Below are 22,789 nucleotides of genomic sequence, written 5' to 3' on the forward strand. Positions count from 1 at the left end.
TAAAATGTATTTGAGACTATTCACCTCCATTACTATGCATCTGCTTATCACTGGGTGGGGGGGCAGTTTCGGTGTGAACATTGAAACATATCAGGGTAAGTGAAAGATGTTTTACAAGTTCAAATTATTGCCCATTATTACCAGGACATGGGCTAAAATCAGAAAACCCTGAGAGAAGCATTCCTGGAACATGGGTTTTGTTTGATCCTGAATGCACTGAGTACTTTTTTTACTAATGTGTTTACTGTGATGAATAATCTTTTAATATAAAGTCAGGTACAAATGATCATCATAGTTTGAAAATCATAATTTCTTCTTGAAATATTCATAAAGTTGGATTTTCCATTGATACTTTACCAGTTAAAAGGCGTTTTGTAGGCTCTTAGAAAATGTAAGATAATAGTTAGAGAAAAGATTAGAGACCAAAACTGTGATTATCACTTGGAGTAGATTAATTGTTACAGTTTATAACCATTCTGACAAGCAAAGTCCACTTTCATGGTTTATTATGTGTGGCAGAAAAATATAGAAAATACTAGTTTTCTTAGAAGTGTCATTAGAATTGAACTTGAAGAATGTTTCCAGATAAATTCTGGTCTATAATTTACTGAGTAATGGATATTATTGACTTTATAAGAAGCAGAAAAGGTCTTTAGTTCTAATAGAGTTAACTTTTTTTTATTTTTTATTTTGTAACAGTTCAATCAGCACTGGGATCCCCCTTTTCCTTCCCTCATTGTCCTCCTCTCCAGTCTTTCAATAGGTGTCTTTCGAGTACCCTCCGAAGTCCATCACACTGCCGTTGAGGTGTCTCCCAACAATGTGGGGCTCTTCTGCCATTTTGCTGTAAGACCATTCTTAATATTGCAAGAACGGGGATATGCTTCTCTCTGTTTCTGCCTATGGACATATTTATTTCTGCTGCACTTCCATTATACCTCCTCTTAGGTACAGTCCACCATGGATTGAGAAGGAAAAAAGAAAAAAATTTTTAAATAAAATAGTGAGGATTCATCTCAATGGTGTTGTCAAACTTGTAACAGCGGTATTGATGTGACGCTAAGGTGGTGTAAAAGAGTATCCAGTATCTTCCTGCAGAAATTAATGCTAGCGTATGACCCGTGTGGTTCTAATGGGAGAACAGTATGGACTAGATCATTGTTACCCATGGGTAGTAGTAATAACAGTGATAAGAAGGATATTAACAATCTCAGGTGATCACATGAAATCAGTCTTTCATGAATTGTTGATAAATACGTTACATCACAAGATCGTATTGCATGTAGTATAGACAGCTAGGAAGTGCGATAAGATACAATTTACAGGAATAATTTTTAGATTTGATACTGTTACCTTTTATTAAGGCACACATATGATACCTGACATTTTAGAATTGACTCATTTCCCTTAGGATAATGGTTTCCAGCTGGGCCCATTTGATCACGAAGAAATGTATTTCATTTTTTAAATAGCTGAGTAGTATTCCATAGAGTAGATGAACCATAGTATTCCTTATCCAGTCTTCTGTTGATAGGCATTTTGGTTCCTACCATGTTTTTACTATTATTGATTGTGCTGCTATGAGCATAGGGGTACATTTTGCTTTCTCATGCAACAGATCTTTTTGATATTCATGGAAGTGGCATTGTTGGGTCATATGGTAGGTGGATTTTCAGTTGCCTGAGTGTTCTCCATACTGATTTCCATAGAGGCTGCAATCCTACCAGCAGTGGAGTAGGGTTCCCTCTTCCCCACATCCTTGCCAGCAAGTGTTGATGGTAGTTTTCTGTATGTGAGCCATTCTTACTGGTATTAGGTGGTACCTCAGTGCTGTTTTTATTGGAATTTACCTTAATACCAGGAAACTTGAAAATTTTTTCATATGCCTGTTAGCCATTTGGATTTGTTCTTTTGTGTAGTGTCTGTCCATTTCCTGTGCACATTTCCAGACGGGTTTGTTTTATTGTTTTGGTTGTTTGGGAGTAATTTATATGTTCTGGAAGTTAGCCCCTTGTCTTCTGTGTAGTATGAAAGGATTTTCTCCCATTCTAATGGTTGCTTTAGTGTATAGACTTTATTAACTAAGGTATAAACCTGAATCAGTGAGGATTTTTCAGACTGCAGATTTGGCCAAATTACTTTGTTTTTCATTCATCCAGTAATCTGTTAAATGCCTCTTCTTTGCCAGGTTGTGTCAGAAACCAAAATTAGCAATGAAGGGTTAAGAGAAGTGATGGGGGAAATACTGTCCTTGAAGATTTAGCTCATTAGGGACTCTTGGTTGACAAGTAGGTTATTAGGCTACAGCATGCCAGGTGCTGACATGGGTGAGACAGTATGTCCGAGTAGTTGAGGGAACGGTGTTAACAATAAATAATACCGAAGCAACTTACGGTAAAATTTGCCAAGTTGTGAGTGAAGGGAAAGAAGCATTCCTTAAAGAATACTCCTGGATGATCTAATGTGTTTGGCTAAGAACTTGTATGATCCAGCAAACAATTAATATGCACTAAACTTTAACTCGGCTGTCTTCTGGATATCTTTGACATGAACTTACTTGCATGCCACAACTTGATTAAATTTGCTCGTGTGCGTTTTGGCTGATATTCTGGCATTGGGTCAAAAGCCTTTACATGTTGAATGAATCGGAGGGTGAAAGGACCTAAGGAAAGTCCCATATCACTGGCAACACTGAATGCAGGTGAAAATGAGTTGTTATTGAGTCAAGTTTTCTAAGAAAACTTGGAAATTGATTGACATTTCCAAGCAATTTAGAGAGTAGTTCATTTTTGTACATACAACAGTAGAACCTAAGGATAGAGCTGGTATTTTTTTTTTTTTTGAGGAAGTATGTTAGGCTTTGAAAGAATGACCTGCGCAAACATTTAGCTTGTACTCTGCAGTCCTGCCCTGCAAAGCACAGGAGGAGTGAGTTCATTCTGCAGAAGTTATTACCAGCTAATCACAACATGCCTGAATGTTAGTGAAGTCACTATGAAGTGGCTGATTTTAAATACAACTTCATCCTCATGGTGTTGCAGAATTATTAACCCATACAAGGTATGTCTGAGCACCTTGGGGGCTTGAATCATGGACAGCACTAGTGGAGTGGCTTGAGTAAATAATGACTAAGAGTGGTTTTAGTTGTGGAATATTTGTGTTGAGCAGCTTCTTATGCCTGTGAATAATTATCAGGCCCTGAAAGACTTTGAAAAAGGTCTTCTTGTCCTTTCTCAGTCATGCTTCTAATTGTTCATTTGACTATTTTCCCTGGATGTCTCAGAACCATCTCAGAACCCATCATGAACGTTTACAAACCTCACTCCTTGCCACCTTCTCCATTTTGTGTTGCTATTATTTCTATTGCTTTTTATTAAGGCCCTATCATTCATCTTGTGACTTGAGGTAGAAACAAGATGCTCTCAATCACATTGGTTTTCAGTCCTTGAATCTAATGGATTAGTTTGACTGTCCTGTTCATTTTTTCTCTATTCAGTGTGCAGTTGGCTCCATCTAAGTCACCATTGCTTACATGTGCTCTTGTCATGGTCTCATAGTTGGCCTCCCTGCTTCTGCTTCCACTATTTCTGATCAGTGTTCCATGGAGCACATGTGGTGCTCTTTGTAAAAGCAATTTGTTTGTGCTGTTGCCCTGCTGAAACCTTCTCAGTGGTTTTCCAGTTGCACTTTAGGCAAATCAAAAAGACATTGACACTTAACTGAGCATCTGGGCAAACTATGGTTTTTTTTTTTTTTTTAAAGATTTATTTTTATTATTTTTTCATTGGAAAGGCGGATATATAGAGAGGAGAGAGAGAGAGGAAGATCTTCCATCGGATGATTCACTCCCCAAGTGAGCACAACGGGTCGATACTATGCCGATCCGAAGCCAGGAGCCTCTTCTGGGTCTCCCACACGGGTGCAGGGTCCCAAAGCTTTGGGCCGTCCTCGACTGCTTTCCCAGGCCACAGGCAGGGAGCTGGAAGGGAAGCGGGGCTGCTGGGATTAGAACCGGCGCCCATATGGGATCCCGGGCGTGCAAGGCGAGGACCTTTAACCACTTGCGCCACCGCGCCGGGCCCTGGTTTGTTTTTTTTTTTTTAGATTTTATTTTTATTATTTTTTCATTGGAAAGGCGGATATACAGAGAGGAGAGACAGAGAGGAAGATCTTCCGTCCAATGATTCACTCCCCAAGTGAGCGCAACGGGTCCATACTATGCCGATCCAAAGCCAGGAGCCTCTTCCGGGTCTCCCACGCGGGTGCAGGTTCCCAAAGCTTTGGGCCGTCCTCGACTGCTTTCCCAGGCCACAGGCAGGGAGCTGGAAGGGAAGCGGGGCTGCCGGGATTAGAACCGGCGCCCATATGGGATCCCGGGCGTGCAAGGCGAGGACCTTTAACCACTTGCGCCACCGTGCCGGGCCCCAAACTATGGGTTTTGATTCATTTTTCCAACTTCATTGCTTCTTTCCTCTTTCTATTTTCTTTCCAGCTCTGCTGGCTTTCTTTAATGAGCCCAGCACTGTCTAATTGCCTTAGAATCTTCTCTTATTTTCTTCAGCCTTATATGCTTTGATATACTCCTCATGTAGCTGATTTCTTCTCCTTTTGGGGGAAAAAAATACTTCTTTTTCTTGAGAAGACAACCTTTCTCCAGCTTCACCTAGATGGCCTATAGATCTGATCTGGAATCTTGAGTGAAATTCTCCCCAATGCATTCCTTTATTATGTTTCCTTATTTATTTATTTATTTATTCATTCATCATTCATTTATTGTGCTTCAAGTTTCTTTTCAGGAGGATGTTATATGCTTCACAAACATCTATATAGCTAGCATCTAATGCTTGAAGCCATGCTTGCTGAGTGTGCTCCTGGGAGTGTGTAGTAGAGCACTTACAGAAGATCATAAATTATTTGTCATTTGTTTTTGCTGCAAAACAAAGCAAAGAAAAATCGGACTTGGTTTTTGTACACTCAAAGTTTGCCCTTGAACATGTAACAGATTATTTTACATCTTGTTCTTATTCTTTTAAAGCTTTGCAACCTTGAATAAGCTAACTAGGTCCTCCCACATGTTTGCGTACTATATTGTGTATTATTATCCCACATACTTAACTATATGGAAGATCAAGTGAAATCACACATGCAAAATACCTAATGGTATGTTTGCATGTTGCAGGAGTTCCAGGCTTTCTTATTTCTTTTATATCTGAAGTAAAAAAATAAAAAAAGGCTTATATTTATCTTGTAATCTTGTTTTGCTTAATGAATAGTCATATCCCTAGAGGGGTTCAGGTAAGTTCAAAACCAGTTTAAGAGGAAAAAATTAATCTCTAGATTATAAACAGTGATAAACTTTTTACTGAATAGTAACCTGCATTGATTCACATGGAATTGTGCCTTATCCCAATTGTTGCTTATTGTCATTAAAGTGTGATATGTACTACATAGAAGTAGACATTTGCTATTTTGGATCAAGGGGCTATTATGTGGAGATAGGCCGTATTAAAACATTTTTCTATTTTAGATGCTTCTATATCTAAGAAACCTTGGCGTTAACATTAAAAACACAAGTCTAAAACTCTTCAAGCAATGATGTCATTTTTGGGATTAATTTAAACATTAAATATCTTTAAGACATTCCAAAACCTGGGATAAATTAAAATTGATAGTATATATGCCAGTCATGCCAGTCTGAATGCTGCATTGAGTTGAAGGGAAAAGTGAGTGGATTAAATTTATCCAAATCATTAAACTTGATTTATGCATTAAGCCAGAATATCCCACCCACCTAGCCCTTTCTTTTTCTATTAAATTTGTTTCTTTCTGTAGCATGAAATAGCAACCATGCTAAGGGGAATCATTTCTCTTTAAGCCAAATCTTTAAGATTTGGGACTTGAGCCTTCAATGTATATATTGCCATGTCTCAATACTGACCCAGACAAGGAACTGCCTTATTGAATAGGGTTAGGTACAGTTTGGAATGCTGATGCTAGGGAACAGAAAGAACCATTAGTAGTTGTAATACATGAGTTGACTACTTAGCTCAGTTGTTTAGAACATAGAAACTTGGCAGAGGTCAAGGCAACAGATCTTCTTTCTGGAACTCTTCTTACCCTGTCATATTCTATCACCGAAGATCTCGTCTTCGAAACAAAGCTAAGGATCTTAAAAAATGTGTATGTTTGCTCTTGATTTGTTGCACTCATTAACACATGAAATACTTAGGCAGACCCATGACTAACCCTGCAGAAGGTGTGCTAATAGGTGGTTCTTGAGTGCTTTTGTCTAGACATTTTGTGATAAGCTTGTGCTCATTTTCCCAGTGCAAACTCAGCTTCATAAACCAGCTAAGAATAAGCTAAGAGAAATGGTTGCGCACGCTAGCATATATCTTGAAGGAATGATACCAGCTCGTAGAGGGAAAATTATATCATTGTCATGTTTATTTTTAAGTGCATTATTTTACTTGTGGTTGTTTATCAAAGCTAGGAAAATTGATATTATATGTCAGTCGTTTTGGCTGCTGAGTTTTTCTTGAGAGTTGTTGCTTGTGTGCCTGGTAGTGCTAAAATATTTTCAGAGAAATAGGGCCAATCCATTTGTTATTTTTAAAATTTTGTTTATATGAAAAACAGAGTGACAGGGAGAGAGAGAAAAATCTTCTGTCTACTGGTTCACTACCCAAGTTTTCTGGAATGAGTAATCTGGCCCAAGCTGAAGCCAAGAGTCAAGAATTCTAACCAGATCTTTCAGTGCTGCCTGCCTGCGTCCCAGAGTGCACATTAGCGGGAAGTCAGATCAGAAGCAGAGGAGGAAATGATCCTAGGCTCTCAGATTGAGTTTGTGTCTCAGTCTGCAGCTTAACCTGCACTGCAATGCTGAGGAAATCCTCTGTGATCAACTTGTTCAGACCCTGAGAGTGGTAGAAGATGAGCCCACTGTTAAATGAAGGGAAACGGCATCATCCTCTCTATGAAAATGTAGGCCTGATTGCTCGAAATTTATGACCTCATCTGTCTCAACAAACAACCTTCATTTACCTCCTCTCATTAAATCAGTTCGCTTTGAATTATTTTTGCAGGGTGATTTGGTACAGGATACTGCCTACTAAGGGAAAGTAGATAATAAAAGAGCTGCAATCCTGTTCTGTTAATCTGCCTGTTGTTAGTCATTGGCTGCCTATTGTGGAATGTGACTGATCTTGCTCTCTCTCTCTTTTTTTTTAATAGAATGCTATGAACCTACCTCCTGACAAAGCCAGGTTACTGCGGCAATATGACAATGAGAAAAAATGGGAATTGATTTGTGATCAGGTAAGAAATGGCAATTCTTTTCCTTTATTTTTGACAATCTTTACATGGTTAATTAGGGCCCAAATGGTCAAGGGTTACAGAAAAGTGGGTAAGACTATTATTTCCACATTCTCTTTTTACCTGTATCTGGGGCAAAGGAGGAGATAAAGGGAGTAGCCCCATCCAGCCTCCCACCCATCCCAGGTCCCCAGGGTGGGGCATGCTTTGAGGGTCTTGCTCAGGTGGTTTTGACGGTTCAACAGTTATGAATTGCTGCCAGTCTTGCCATTCCAAGCACGATGAAATTGCTGCAGAATCCGCTGTCTGACATAGTCCACCTTAGAGTCTCCATTTGCCCAGATTTTTTCGCTGCCATTGATTGGCAGGGGTAGTTGATCAACTTGTTCTGTCCTCCATCCTCTGTTATGGTACCAGGTGTCCTCTGTTGCTTCCAGTGGACTGCCATATCCTCCATGTGTACCTGGATATGCTTTCCACTGCTCTGTCTGAGCCTCTGAGGAGGTTTGACTCTGACACTTGTACTCCATGACAGATCATAGAGCCTGCATTTCTCTTCATGGTTAGGGTTCTGAGTCTCGCAGTTCGATTGGGGAGATCCCCAAAGAAACTTTGTCTGAGGTGATCCCAGACCAGATTCTTGTGTGTACTTGCAAGTACAGGACCCAGCACAGTCCATCGGTCCAGTCAGCTGGTGGCTGCAATTGCTGGGTCGCTTCTGTTTCCAGCCCTGTCTTCCCCTGGAACTGATGCGTGTTGCAGTCCAGCCTGATTCTATTCTGCCCAGCACACACTTGGCCCTCACACAAACCAGTGGGAGCTGCAGCCTAGTCAGAGTGACCCTCAGTTACCCTCCCAGGTCCACCCACTGCCCTGCTCCCCATGCATGCCAGTATGTACAGCAGACTAGTCCAGTCTGTCACATATCAAATTCAGCTCTCATACATGTCCATGGGCATTGAAGCCTAGTTCAACCCAACCAGCTCCACTAAGCAGCCCACGTACATGCCGGTGGGTTCCTTTCTGTCCAACCAGGTCTGAGATATGGCAATTTTTTTATCAAAAAAGTAAAGAAGAGAACCAGATTTCTTATAAATGCCATGGGCCTTTTTTTCTAGGGAATGCATAGATTTTGTTTTTGTGATTCTCTTTCTGTTCCCTATCATCAGGAGAGCTAGAAAATATTTGTTTTACTCTTGCATTATTAAAATTTTTTTTCGAATGTATTACAGTCAGCTTTCCTGTGAATCTGCTTAAATGGCCAAACTAAATTCAAATGATCTGTTTTGCTTACTGTCTTTTATATCAGCTTAGCCTGCTGGAGTAGTGCAGGTCCTAATATAACTGGCTTTCTTAGACATGTACATTGATGTATATGTGCACAAGAAGATGAATTGTTTTGTAAAGGAATGTCACTTAGGCTGATAGCATCATTTCAGGTGTGAACTCTTGCCCAGGTGTTTAATTTAGCATTAACTCATAACAAATTTAGAGGGATATCTCCTTTGCTTTGTCTCTGTCATTCAGTTCTCCCCTCTCAAGATCCATTGATAAGAATGCTGTAGACTTCTACCAAAAGTGTTTGGAGGAATTTTCCTAGGACTGCCCAAACTAGGTCTATTCACCACATGTGTAGCTTAAAAAAGCAACCCTGGAGGTGGAAGTAGGTAGATATTTTGCAGAGTGCACGACAAGGAGTCACGTAACTGTTGCTTAACTCCTGGACTTGCAGAGGGGTTAGTGGTCAAGGTTCATATGCCTTTATTCTGTTTGAAAGGTGTGTGTTCAGCCCACATCCAGATCCTTGGTTGTTTCATAATGATCAAAGTATTTCTTCTCTTGGTCAGCAGTGCTGTGTTCTGGAGGGAATTTTGATGATGGTGAAGTGGCCTAGAGCAGTCTAGGAGCTACTCAAAAGTGGCAGTTAACTTTAGTGTGAGGCCTGTGGTTTCACAAAAAGGCATCTCTCAAGACAAGCCTGAATGTCAAAGATAATTTTCATAAGAGAGATAAATGACCTCCTGAGTCATGTTCAGGGGCCCTGTAGGGTCAGAACTATGCAGTGAGCTAATTTTAATAAGTGAATGATTTGCAATCACAGAAGCAACTTCAGGAAACCTTCAGCTAAGCGAGGCAGGCCACGAGTTTGGGCAGCAGGACTTGATGTTGTCTAGCACTGCATCCAAGGCACCAGATAGGTCTCAGTTTCAGCCCTGAGCCATCTCCCAGGTTTTCTGTTCCTGTTTTTGCTTTTAAAAAGCAAATAGGATTGCACACATGCGTCTCAGTAAGTCTACTAGTCCTCAGGTATACGTCACAGCCTCATTCTTTGCAGTGGTGTGTGTTTCATTGTGCCTAATATGACCTTCAGCGCTTGGGTGCAGTACTAGGTGCAGGCCAGGTATGGTATCCTCAGGAGGATCTCTGTCCAGATTAGTAAGTCTGTTTAGTTTGTGTCGCGAACTTCATGGTTACTCCCTTGCCAACTTTCTGCCACTGTAAAGATGGTAGAAGAGTTTGTAATCCTTCTAGCACAGCTTCCTTGGGTTGCTGTTCTGGGGACAAACTGTGTGGAGAGCTGGGGTGGGAGGTTCCTCTCTGCGTGTGTTCAGGGTTCCTGTTGCCTTCTCACAAGCCTCTAAAGCACTCCGCGTGTTTCTTTCCTTTAGTTCCTGAACTGTAGCAGTAGTAGGGTGGCGCTAAATCTCCCTAGTTTTTGTGCTGTATGTGTGAACCCTAATAGTGGATCAAAACTGAAGAGGAGCTAACTGGCTACATGACTGTTAGGGAAAAGAAAATATGCTTATGTTTAACTCCTTCCTTGAGACTTCATTTTTAAATATATAAAGCTTTTGTTTTAAGTAAAATGACTTTATAGTGACAGCAATAAAAAAGTAGGAAGGATAATTAGTGTAAAAAAAAAAGAGACAGTCACGCAGATGGCAGAGGTCCAAGGCTGTGAAAATCCACAGTATAACAGATTAGGAGAGAGAAGAGAGCTCATAAGCAAAGGGCAATTGGTACCTGGCCCCAGGTAATCATTTCTAAGCCCTCTGCATGGCTAAACTTTCCTTTCGTCCGTACGTGAGCAGGATTCATTAGCAGCTCCCCTCTTTGTGGACTTGTATTAATTTTTTTAAGTAGTTATTTATTTATTTGAAAGAGTTACAGAGAAATAGGGAAACAGATTTTACATCTAGTGGTTCACTCCCCAAATGATTACAATGTCTTGCACTGATCTGGACTGAAGCCAGGAGCCTGGAACTCCATCCATGTCTCCCAAGTTGGTTGCAGGGGCCCAAACACTTCAGCCATCTTCTGTTTTTCCCAGGCCATTAGCAGGGAACTGAACTCGAAGTGCAGCAACTGAGACACAAACTTTTGCCTGTCTAGTATCTGGCATTGCAGATGGTAACTTTACGCTGCAATACCACAGTGCATCCTTAATGTTGAAGTTGTTAGTGCCGTTAGAGGTCACTGTGCCACGATATGGAGAATGTGGCTGTTTCTCTGTAGGAACTCCTTTCCTGTAGGCGCTTTTATATGGGCTAGAAGTTCCACACTGAAGTGACTGTTTCAGTTCTGAAATGTCACAGTGACTGGGTAATGAGAGTTAGAGAATAGTTATGATTGTTGCCCTTGGGCTAGTGTTGAGTAAGCAGATGAGCTTAACAGCTTTGTAGTTAACCTATGAAGTAGTCATACTTAGTAGTTTCTCTCTTTGATATGAAGGGAAGCACAAACTCAGAGTCATTTTCCAGAAGGTGTGTGTGTTAAATGCTTGGGTGACCTGTGCATTCTGATCCTGGGGAAGGGTGAGGATCTGAAGTCTGAGCCAACACCCATTGTCTGCTTTAAGCGAGGCATTGACAAGAAATAGTCAAGGCTTTGTTTTTATTTTTTAAATTTGTGTTCTGGTATGCCTATCGAAGAGAAAGTAGGAGATAATAGGTCAGGCACTGAGCCTAATGTATGTATGTGACCAACATAATGTGCTAGCATTTTGGTTTACCACCAGTTATTTTCAAAACTGTGGCCAACAAAAAAAAAAATTGAATCTCTTGTCATACATGAGTAGCTAGTGGCACGCGTGAAGAATATTTGTTGTATATGTGTTTGTGAGGGAAAGATAAATCATGAGCTGGAAGCATGCCTGAGGTGCTATTCAGAATGAGAATGACAACATATTTTTGTTTATTGAATGAATGTTTATTTTGACTGTTCAATGCAAGGTCCATGTCATAGGTATCTTTGGTATCTAACAAAGATCTGTTTATCTAATCTGATCAGACATCAAAATAACCTGTTTCTGGTTCTGTTTACATGTGTCATCCAGGATAGGAAAATCCAGCAAGAAAGAAAGTAGCTTAATATAGCCAGGCACTGGGAGTGGTCATGAGAAACAGCTGCTGATATGTGTGGGATTTCCTTCTGGCCTGAAGAGAATGTTCTGGAATTACATAGTGGTGATAGTTGCATAACCTTAGTACAGTAAAATTAAGATGTGTAAATTGTGTATAAAATTACAAATGAGATTCTTCAGCAATCAGAGATAGGAAAGAATGATGGAAGGAAAACTTTGAGAAATAATGTTTTTGTGGATTTTCTTTGGATCTCAATTTGAACAAAATTATTGTAAAAGAACTTTTTCAGGAAATTGGGAATATTTGATTAGTGACAGCTATTCCAAGAAACCGTTGATTTCCATTGACTTTATTTTAACTTTGTGTTTAAGAATTTGCTTTTGTTTCTTAAGATTACTAATATAGGAGTGAAATGCTACAGATGGGGTTCACATAAAAATATTTCATTGAAGGAAATAAAGCAAATCTGGAAAAATGTCTGTAATTGTTAAATCCTGTTTTAAAAACACACAAACAAAAAAAGATTTATTTGAAAGGCAGAGTGACAGAGATAAGGAGAGATTTTCAGTCCAGTAGTGTACTCCCCAAATGGCTGCAATAACCTGTGTTTGAACAAAGCCAAGAGTCCAAACTCGATCCTGGTCTGCTTGGTGAACCACCCATTGCTACTTTCTCTGGCGCATTAGTGAGGAGCTGGACAGGAAGTGGAGCAGTTGAGACTTGAGTTGGCACTCACAACAGACGCTGGCATTATGGGCAGCAGCCCAACCCAGTTTCCCACACACCAGTCCCAGAAATGTTAGAATATTTTGTAATATACCTCCAACTTGTGTATGTTTGAAGGTCATCATAATATTTAAATAAAGATACTTTCTATGTAGTAATCTTTACCTTCCCTTATCTGAAAAGTAGATAATGTCAACATTTCTAAATTATTTGTAGATCAGAAGCAATGTGATTAAGTGAAATATAAAGACCTGGTATGTACTAAGTACTGCATTTGGTGCTAAAGGGCCCAGGTGGGAATTTTGCCACCACTGTTGTTTTTATTTCCAACTTATCCTTAAAAGATTCAGGAAAAATTATTGCACTGTCAGTATCTTTTACTCAAGCATACTTTGTAGTTTGAATACTTGCTATATAGTGCTGTCCAGATAAGTAAATAATAACAGCAACTTCAGGTATAGATTTTCAGTGATACCTTATTTGTGAAGTTTTTGTGGGATATTGTTACTGAAAGCTAATATATAAGTCACCCCAGATCCTTGACACTTGTTATAACAGAAGTGTTTTGGTTACAAATACTAAGATTGCTTCTTCTTGAGCAAATATTGTAGGTGTATTATCTGGTATCAAAGATACATGTCAACAGCAATGTACACAAAGTGATAGGCAGTATTAAAAATTTTTTACACATATCTTTGTGTCCACTCAAATATTGATTTTATTTGGAAAATATAGAAAAAGAGATATTCTGTCTGCTGATTTATTGCCCAAAAGGCCACAACAATCAAGGATGGGCCAGGGATTCAGTTCTAAGTCTCCTAGATCACTAGTGGGGTTCCAGGAATTTGAGTCAACCCGATGCTGCCTTCAAGGGTACCTGCTGGCACATATCTGATACTGGAAGTGGAGCTGGGACTTCAATCCTGGTACTCAAGTATGGGATGTACATGTTCCAAGAGGCATTTTAATCATTATGTAAAAGGACTGCCTCCAAAGAGATTGATTTGTAAAAGCAAGTACTGTTTGTGCATATCAGTGCTGGAAAACTTATGAAGAAGATATTTCAGGTTTTAGTTCCATGAAGAATTACCATCTAGACATTGAGAATCATGGATCTGACCACATTTGCCCTGTTTCCCCCAGCTACTAAATATTCAGAACCAATTCTGTGGTCTGCCCTAACCAAAGATACAATATCTTAATGACAAGTGTTTTATTTCCCAACCTCATTTACATCTCAGCTAATATTTCCTGCCCAAATTTTTTCTTCACACGGATTTTGTTTAAGCAGTCTGGAAAATCTCTAGTTGTAAATCTGCCTAAGTCATCTTTCTCAGTAAAATAAACATAAACCAATGTAGCAGCATTACAGGTTCACAAAGATCATACTTGAATTGGTTACTAAACTTGAACTCCGTCCATGCTGGAGCCACTGTGCAAATCATTGCCTATAATCTGTTGTGCTTTTCTTTGAGGAAGTATATGTGGAACACTTTAAAAAATGCTTCATGGTTTGACGTTGCATACTCACTTGAGTTGGATAATGTTTATCAGGTATTATGGACACCAACTTTTTCATTCTTGGACTTGGATGCTTTAGTCTGGCCCTCTGTTTATGCTAGTATTTGGTTAGGTGTACTACCCTCAAGAGTGAACCCTTTATGGTATGGCCTGGTGCCATTTGTTTGTGAACCTTAGACAACTTACATAGTGTTTGAAACATCAGTGCTTACTAAAAGTGCATCAAGTGAAAGAAGTAATGGCTGGCTGATGTACCTGTGTCTAAAAGGTAGCCTTACTGGCAGAGCAGGCAGAAGTTGGAGGACATATCCTGTGAGACTAAGCTCAGATTTGCTGGGTATTTCTCTTTCTCCCCTTCTTCTGTTATAGTAAAACCAAATTTCAGTGTTTAAAGAGTAAAGGAATAGGAATGAGTCTGTGAGTCTATGAGCATTTTAAAAAATAAGTTCATGACCAGCTCGAAAGTATGGCTGCACAAGCTTAGCGAAATGGTAGTGTAGTTCTGTAGCTATTTCTAGAAACTAGGTAATGGCAAGCCGTTCTGTCAATGGTATTAAGTACATTAATATTGAAAACTTTTAAACATTTTTATTGTATTTGCAAGAGTGACAGAGGAGAAGGAGGAAGAGAGAGAACGAATGAACGTATATTTAGTGGTTCACTCCCCAAATGGCTGCAATGGCCAGGGCTGAGCCAGGCAGAAGTTAGGTGCTCAGATTTCCTCTGGGTCTCCCCATGTGAGTAATTGAGACCCAAGCACCAGGGCCATCTTTCACAACTTTCCCAGCTGACTTATCAGGGAGCTGTATTTGAAGTGGACCAGTTGGAACTTGAAATAGTAAGATATGCTGGCATTGCAGTTAGATGGTTGAGCCACTACACCACAGCATCAGCCCCAGAGAACTCTTAAATTGACTAACACTGGTGAGTATGGATTCTATAAACTAAATTTCAAGTTACTTAAGATTTTAATCCCAAAAACTTCCTAGACTAACAATATTCCAGAGATACCTCTTAACTCTTTTTCTAGATCATTGTGTAAAGGTAGCCTCAATGTATATCTTGAAGGCTAAAGGAATGGAGTACTGTGTAGCTCTGGTGTGAGTGGGGCTGTGGAAGGCAAGGGACAGAAACTTCCCCCTAAAGTTGGATATACATCCCAGTGTACCTATTTATATGCTATAATAAGTACGCCGGGATCCTAAGATATGTTTTTTTTAAAGATTTATTTTTATTTGAAAGGCAAAGTTACAGAGAAAAGACGAAGATCCTCTGCTGGTTTACTATTCAGATGGCCTCAGTGGCTGGAGCTGAGCCATACTAAAGCCAGGAGCCAGGAGTTTCCTCTGAGTCTCCCAGATGGGTGCAGAGGCCTAAAGATTTGAATCATATTTCACTGATTTCCCCGACCATAAGGAGGGAACTGGATCAGAAGTGGAGCAGCCGGGACACAAGCTAGCAACTCTGTTGGATGCTGGTGTCACAGATAAAGGCTTAGCTTACTATGCCATTGTGCTGTCCCTGATGATACAATTTTTTAAAAGTTTTATTGGAAAGTCAGATCTACAGATATGCTGAGAAGCACAGACTGAGATAAAGATCTTGCATCCACTAGTTCACTGTCGAAGTGGCTCCAATGGCTGGAGCTGAGCCAGTTCAATGCCTGGAGCTTCTTACAGGCCTCTCACATAGGCACAGAGCTCCAAGGCTTTGGGCCATGCTCTGCTGTTTTCCTAGGCCACAAGCAGGGAGCTGAATGGGAAGTGGAGCAACCAGAAAATGAACCAGCACCCATATGGAATCCTGGTGCCTACAAGGCAAGGACTTTAACCACTAGGCTACTGCTCGGGGCCTGATAGAATTTAAGCTGTCAGAGTACCAAGGCGAATTTCATACCATGAGATAGTACCAACAAAATCCTTGAAGCTGCCTTGCAATGGAAGCTCCTTCAATGGTTTTTATCCCTGAGCAGAGAGAGAAAGCCCCTTGCCGTGACCTTAGGTGCAGAGCTTGCACTGTACATTTTAGCTGTGGGGCCTTCATTGTTTTCCCTCAAGGGTAGACTCTAGCACAGTGGGTTCTGTGAGTCTCTGCTATGTTCAGGGAACTCCAGAGATAGTGGATAAACAGAATTCCAGATGGTTACATCTGGAAGAATTGTCAAAGACCATCTCAACCAAGCTATTCTGTTTTCATTATTTTTTAAATTAGAAAAGTTAGCACATTCTAAGAGTACCCAAATTAAGGCCCAAGAAATGAGGTGAAAGTCTTTTTAGCCTTTACCTTTTCCAGCCTTTTATTTTCTAGATGATTAAAGTGGGGGTCCCAGCATGTGAACAAGTAAGCCAGTACCAAGGCCAAACAGGTTACAAATGAAAACCCCCATCTCTGAACTCCAGTCATGAGTACTTGCAGTTTTTCTGTTATGCCAGTGACCTAAAAACAGTTCACTGGAGTTAAAAATGAAGTAGATAACCTACCATCAGCAGTGTTCTACGCTGTGGTTTCTCGGGAAATGTGGGAAAATCAATCAGTGGGAGGTTGCTTCATAACTCTCTGTGGATTGATCAAATTATGTGGATAGTCAAAGTATAGGGCATTTGGCATGCCCTAATGTGAATGTTTGAGGCTCTCCGAAAACCAAACAGAAACACCCTGCTAAGCTTTGTTAGAAAGCTTCCTTCTGGATGGCAGCTATGGGCCACTGAAAGTAAGCTTGCGGCTTTGAATGCCTATATCTTAAGTTGTAGTGCCTGGTTTGAGACCCTGCTATTTCACTTCCCATGCAGCACTTTTGTGTATGTGTAGGTGTTAACTTAAGTACTCTGGCTTCTGCCGCCCAAAGGACTTACGTGAAAGTCTTGGCTCTTGGCTTTAGCCTGGCCACACCTTGATTGTTGTGTGAATTTGGATAATGAATCAGCAGGTGAAAGATATTTTTTCTTTGTCTACTTTCCAATGAAATGAAAACAGGTAATTAAAAAGAGGAGGGAAGAGGGAAAAGAAAAAAGGAAGAAAGGAAGAAAGGAAAGGAAAAACAATAAAAGAAAAAGCTTCCTTCTAGGGGATAGGAACTTAGTCTAGTGGTTAAGACTCTTATATTCCGGGCCCAGCTGTGTGGCCTACCGGCTAAAGTCCTCAACTTGAACATGCCGTGCTGGTTCTAATTGCGGCAGCTCCACTTCCCATCCAGCTCCCTGCTTGTGGCCTGGGAAAACAGTCGAGGATGGCCCAAAGATTTGGGACCCTGCACCTGTGTGGGATACCTGGAGGAAGTTCCTGGATCCTGGCTTTGGATCGGCATAACATCGGCAGTTGTGCTCATTTGGGGAGTGAATCATCGGACGGAAGATCTTCCTCTCTGTCTCTCCTCCTCTCTGTATATCTGACTTTTCAATAAATAAATAAATAAATCTTAAAAAAAAAAGACTCCTATATTCCATACTGGGGTACTTCTGTTTGATTGGTGGGTGTAGCTCCTGACTCCAGCTTCCTGCCAGTCAGACCTGGGAAGTAATCGAGATGGTTTCTGTTTCTGTTTCTTCAGTTGCATTACTATCACCAAGTCATTTCTCTGGCCATAGTCTAACTGAGGTTCTTCTGGTATTTGTAGTGAGAAATCAGTGGATAGAAAGTTTGCTAACCCTGTCTCTTTGTGCCTCTTGAATGAATGAATATATGAATGAATAAAATATTTTTATGAATTTATGAGTGTTGATGGTTTTATTTGTTGTTTTCTGTGATTGACTGGGCATGGCTCGACCCTGCCACCAAATGACTGGGCATTTCTTTGCAGCCTTGGAGATGGAAGTGGAGTGGGGGGTGGTGAGAGGACTGAAAGATGGCAGTCTTGTCTTCGCTGTACATAGTGATGAGGGAGAAAAATTTTTTTTTTTAAAGGAGAAAATGAGAATACAGAGGAGCCTGAAAATTATACCCACTTAGCTCCAGCTTCATGTATTAAGTACTTCAGGGAAGTCATATTTTAGCCTTCCAAGCTTGGCATTGGGCCTGATCCAGTGAAGGGGAAGTCCCTGGCACTCCATCAGAACTAAATCTGACTAGTGGCACTAAGATATTCCATTACTCTTAGATACTCCATTATTCTAAGATACTTCATTGCACTGAGATACTCGATTACTCTTGTTTTCAACACAAGTGACTCATAACTTTTTATTTTGTATCAACTATGAAGAACATGATGTTTTAGACCCTTGTTTCTTTGTATTTGTCCCTTTAAAAAAGCAGGATACTTTTTGGATAATTTGCTTCAGTAATTAAGCCAATTTTCCACTTGAATTTAATTTCCTAGAAAATTAAAGAGCAAATAAGACTAATTTTTTAAAATTTAGTGTTTTTTTAAGTCTGTTTGAACACTTCTCTGCCAAGTAAGCAACTATTAGTGGACACTGATAAATCATTTTCCGTAGACCATTAGATTCTAGGTAATGAGGCTTGTTGTTGAACAACCAGAGATAATAAATGTGAAGTGGCATGTGTGTGTCGGGAGAGCTATTACATACACATCAGCATTGGAGTCATTGGAGCAAGCACACAGAGAACAAGTAGAGAGAAAAAGAAGCTGAGGAAGAGTCATGATGCCAGCAGTAGTAGCCTCTCCTTCCTCTTCCTTTGGCAGTCCAGACTCAAACCCTCTCACAGCTTGCAGGCTTCGACGGTACAGTGAGCCACACACTGCATTCTGGCTTTTTACCCCCAGATGTTAGGCTAGCTAAGAACCATCTCCTTCTTCCCCTCTCCTCTATTTCTTAATTGTATTTTTGTTGTAAAGTTACTTGATGCCAAATTATTTACATTTTTACCATATTTTCATAATTCTGTGGTATGTTTAAATGCTGTTTATGTTTATCATGACTAGGTTTTATTGGCATGCTTAATTCTGTTGTCCGTCTTTCAACTTTTAGAGTTTTCTTACTTATTTCCTTGTTCTGAACTGTAATACATATCTGAAAAAATTAATTTGCTCTAAGATCATCACTGTCCAAATGTTTCATAATTTATAAAAAGATTTATTTATGTTGGAGGTCAGAGTTAGATTCTTCATCTATTAGTTCACTCCCCAAATCACCTCAACAGCCAGCTCTGGGTCATGCCAAAGCCAGGAGCTAAGAGATTCAAGCAGATCTCTCTTCGCTTAAGCAACAGAGTCCCAAACGCTGGGGCATCTTCCATTGCTTTTCCCAGGCCATTAGTGGAGAACTTGACTGGAAATGGTGTAGTTGAGACATGAACTGTTACCCATATGGGATGCACCCATAGCAAGTAACCTTCTTACCTATTATTATATCTCAAAGCCAATTCCAAATCATAATTTCTTGATATCTTTTATTGCCTGATTCATATTTTCCAGTTTTGCTTAAGGTATTCTTTCCACTGGACTGATACCAAGGAGATTCTGTGGCAGAATCAGTCATGCATGGTATCTGGTTGTTGGGTTCTTTAAGTCTCTTGATGAAGAAGAATGTTTTGTTCATTATTTCATGCAGGTAAAATGCTAGGTAAACCCTCTCCTAGAAAGGTTTTTGTTTTTTGCACTTAAATTGTCTTAGCTCCTGAATTTTCTCTTACCTGGATGCTCATTAAATTTAAAAGCATGATAGGTTGGGCATCTTTATCAGGAGTAGCATAGGTGATCAGCAGTGCCTGGTTGTCCCACCATTACGTCAGACCAGCAGGGACTCAGGAGACCACCTAATCTCACATCGTGTCATTGTATTTCCTCTTGTGATGAAGTGGAGTTAGTGTGATGTTAGTTGGGAACCATTTGTATTTGTAGTTTGTACCTGAAGCTTTTAAAATCTTTCTCTGAATAAGCTCATTAGAAGTTGAAACAAACTGATACCATTTCTGTTCCATTCCACATTAAGCTAGCAACTGGAACTTTTGATTGGGTCTATGATCATTTGCACATTCTTTCTGTGAGCTGCTATCTTTCAAAGTAATGTTTTAGTTTAATTGTACCTTAAAAGATGTGTAGTGAGTTTTCTGTTTCTCTTCTTAGTATCACTGTGAATTCCTGGATCTTCATAGAATCATTGGATTTTAATCAACAGACTAGTTTTGAGACTCAGTGTCATTTCTTTGATTTGTGGGAATACCTTCATGGAGGCTCTTGTGTCTCTTTTAACATGACCACAGCTAATCCTTCAGAATTTGCTTTTGGTTAAAAAATGATCTCGTAGACATCACTTGTGCCTTCATTGCCTCACACATAGGATAGGCCATTTCTTCAAAGAGCTCTATTCCTTATGTTGGAGGTCAGAGTTAGATTCTTCATCTATTAGTTCACTCCCCAAATCACATGTGGACATGATATTAGAGATGAAAAGGTTAGAATTTCTGTTTATCATAGCTGCTGGGAAAATTCTACTGTTTTGGATGTTGAGACTTTGGAAATATATGTCTAGAAATTAGTAATCCTACCAATGTTTTCAAATCAACTTGTTTTATTTATATACTTACTCTTTGATTTTATTTTGTATTCATAGCTTTTCTTTTAAATTGAAATGTCTGATTCCTAAGAATAAAATATTTATTTGTCTTTTCCCAGGATAAAATTTCAAAGTAAAAATATTGGTATCATTACTATCTAAAGAAATACTGAATAAAAATATAAATGTTATTTCTAAGGAACATAATTGAGAAAACTTTTACCCATTTTGTAGTGCCAGCATCCCATATGGACATTAAATCCTCGATGCTTCACTTTTTATCCTGTTCCCTGCTGATGTGCCTGGGAAATAGCACAAGATGGCCCAAGTATGCACTCACATGGGAGAAGAGGAGGTAGCTCTTGGCTTCCGTCTGACACAACTTTGACCATTATGGCCATTTGGAGAGTGACCCAGCAGATGGAATCAATCTCTATCTCTCTCTTTTTCAAATACTTAAATAAATCTTTTAAAAAAACAAAGAAAAGAAAAAGTTAAAGGTGTTTCAGATTATTTTGTTATTTTGTGTGTTCCAAAATAACAAAATTAAAGTGCTAATATCTTCTGGTTGCCATAACAAATCACCAAAAATTAATTTTCTCTGATGTCTTTAGAGATCAAAAGTACAAAATCCAGGTATTTGTTGTCTCTGTTTTTTTTTTTTTTCAAAGACCCTCTGGGAGGATCCTTTACATAGACTACCATTCTCACATCACCACCTCTGCTTCTGCCTCATGTGTCTGTCTTGTTCTTGATGAGGACACTTCATGGATTTAGGGCCTGTTTGGATAATCTGGAGAAGTTTAATTGTGTTATATTTGTAAAGATCCCTTTCCAGTTATGATCATACTAATTTTCCTCAGGGGTTAGAACATGGCCTTATCTATTTTGGGCGCCACCATTCAACCTGCTATGGATACCAAATGAGTATTGACTCACACAATGTAGTTATCATTCACATAGAAATCCAGTTAGCTACCATTGGCTATTGAGGGTTGGATTCTGCATAGTCAGGATTGCAAATAAGTCTTATTTTAATCTTACAGCCTCAGTTTCACCTTGGGAATTGTGTGTTTCCCATCAGAGAGAGGTGGAATATTCAGGTGCACATTCTGATCCCAGCCTAGAAATGGTGTGTACCACCTACACTGTTACTCTGTTGGGTAGGCAGAGAGAAGAGAATGAGAAACAGGCTGAGGACTCAAAGAAGGATGTTTCCTCAAAGAGCATTGTTACACTGTAGCTTGTGGACTGGTTTTGAAAGTTTGATACTTAATTTGGCTTACAATGTATTCAGTATTAAAACTTTTAGGCGTATCATTAATTTATTCATTCAACTAACATTTAATTGTGAAGGTGATGGAAAACAAAGAGTGAGGTAACAGTTTGCAGGTTTAAATTTTCCCAGACCAAACATTTCCTGTGATACTTTGAGTTGAGAAAAGATTCTAAATGGTTTGTACTGAATTCCAGCAGCATGCCAGGCAAGAATTGGCTATGAAACAATCATTTTTAAGTTTTGCCAAAAAAAGCATTTGTGTCTTTTTGGTGATCTTGAGGTTTTTGAAAGACTGTCTTTGAAGTCTCCAAACCTGTGGAAAGGAGCTAAGTTAGTTGACATGGCAAAGATGATGAGTGTCTTTCAATCTGTTTGCTGAAAGCAAGTTTTCCTTTCATTAGCACTCATTCCAGGTCTTGGTTTCTTTGATCCTACAGCACTGGAGAAGCAATCAGAGTAGCAGATGCCAGCCGTGCATGTCGACAGTTTGGGATTTAATATCTCTGGAGTCCTAGAACATTCAGTCTGAATCTTGAAGGGAGTTTACATCTTTTCCTCTTACAGAGGTTTCCTTTGTCATATTGCTTTTATTGTAGCGGACCGAAGATGCTGATCTGCCCCTAGGGATTGTATTGGGTAGAAGAAAAGAGGATAGGATGGGGTTGGAGAAGCTCAACAGGGAGAGAAATAATGAGTTCCTTATAGACAGATCTATTTTGTGCCTGACATGAGTTCTGTAATAGAAGTGCTATTCAGTCCCATCACCAGAGTGAGATGCTGAGGGCCTAGTCTCCTGCTTTTAGGCTTTGTTTTGCTAAAAATGAACACCACTACCCTGCTTGCTTTCCTGTCTGGCAATGCAAACAGAATAGTACATTTCCACCTACCCTCCTGTCTAATTGCTTGGAATGGGTGAAATGATTTGGTTGCATTGTTTGAAAGAGACTCGATTGCAAGAGTCTTTGGTAAATTGGGAGATACTTTGTAGGGGGTGGGGAATTTCATAGCATGGACTAAATTAAGACTGGGCCTATATTTCAGAAAATATTTATTAAGCAAATTAAAGTGAAAAGTTAAGGTATACTATGAACTTCTACCAGGCAATACTTAAAGGTGTTTGGAACTTGCATGTT

General features: G+C 39.7%; 1 protein-coding gene across 5 annotated transcripts in view; it reads left to right on the forward strand.

The window, feature by feature from the left end:
- FMNL2 (formin like 2) overlaps nt 1–22,789 on the forward strand; it is a 306,297-nt gene that overhangs the window by 163,986 nt on the left and 119,522 nt on the right. For all 5 annotated transcript variants that reach the window (XM_040971574.1, XM_040971576.1, XM_040971578.1 and 2 more), the window contains exon 2: nt 7,234–7,317. In XM_040971574.1, coding sequence (XP_040827508.1) covers nt 7,234–7,317 — 84 coding nt within the window. The remainder of the gene's footprint in view (nt 1–7,233; nt 7,318–22,789) is intronic.

This window comes from Ochotona curzoniae, unplaced genomic scaffold (assembly GCF_017591425.1).
Source record: "Ochotona curzoniae isolate NIBS_2020 unplaced genomic scaffold, NIBS_Ocur_1.0 contig_2210, whole genome shotgun sequence".
In the NCBI taxonomy this organism is placed as follows: Eukaryota; Metazoa; Chordata; class Mammalia; order Lagomorpha; family Ochotonidae; genus Ochotona; species Ochotona curzoniae.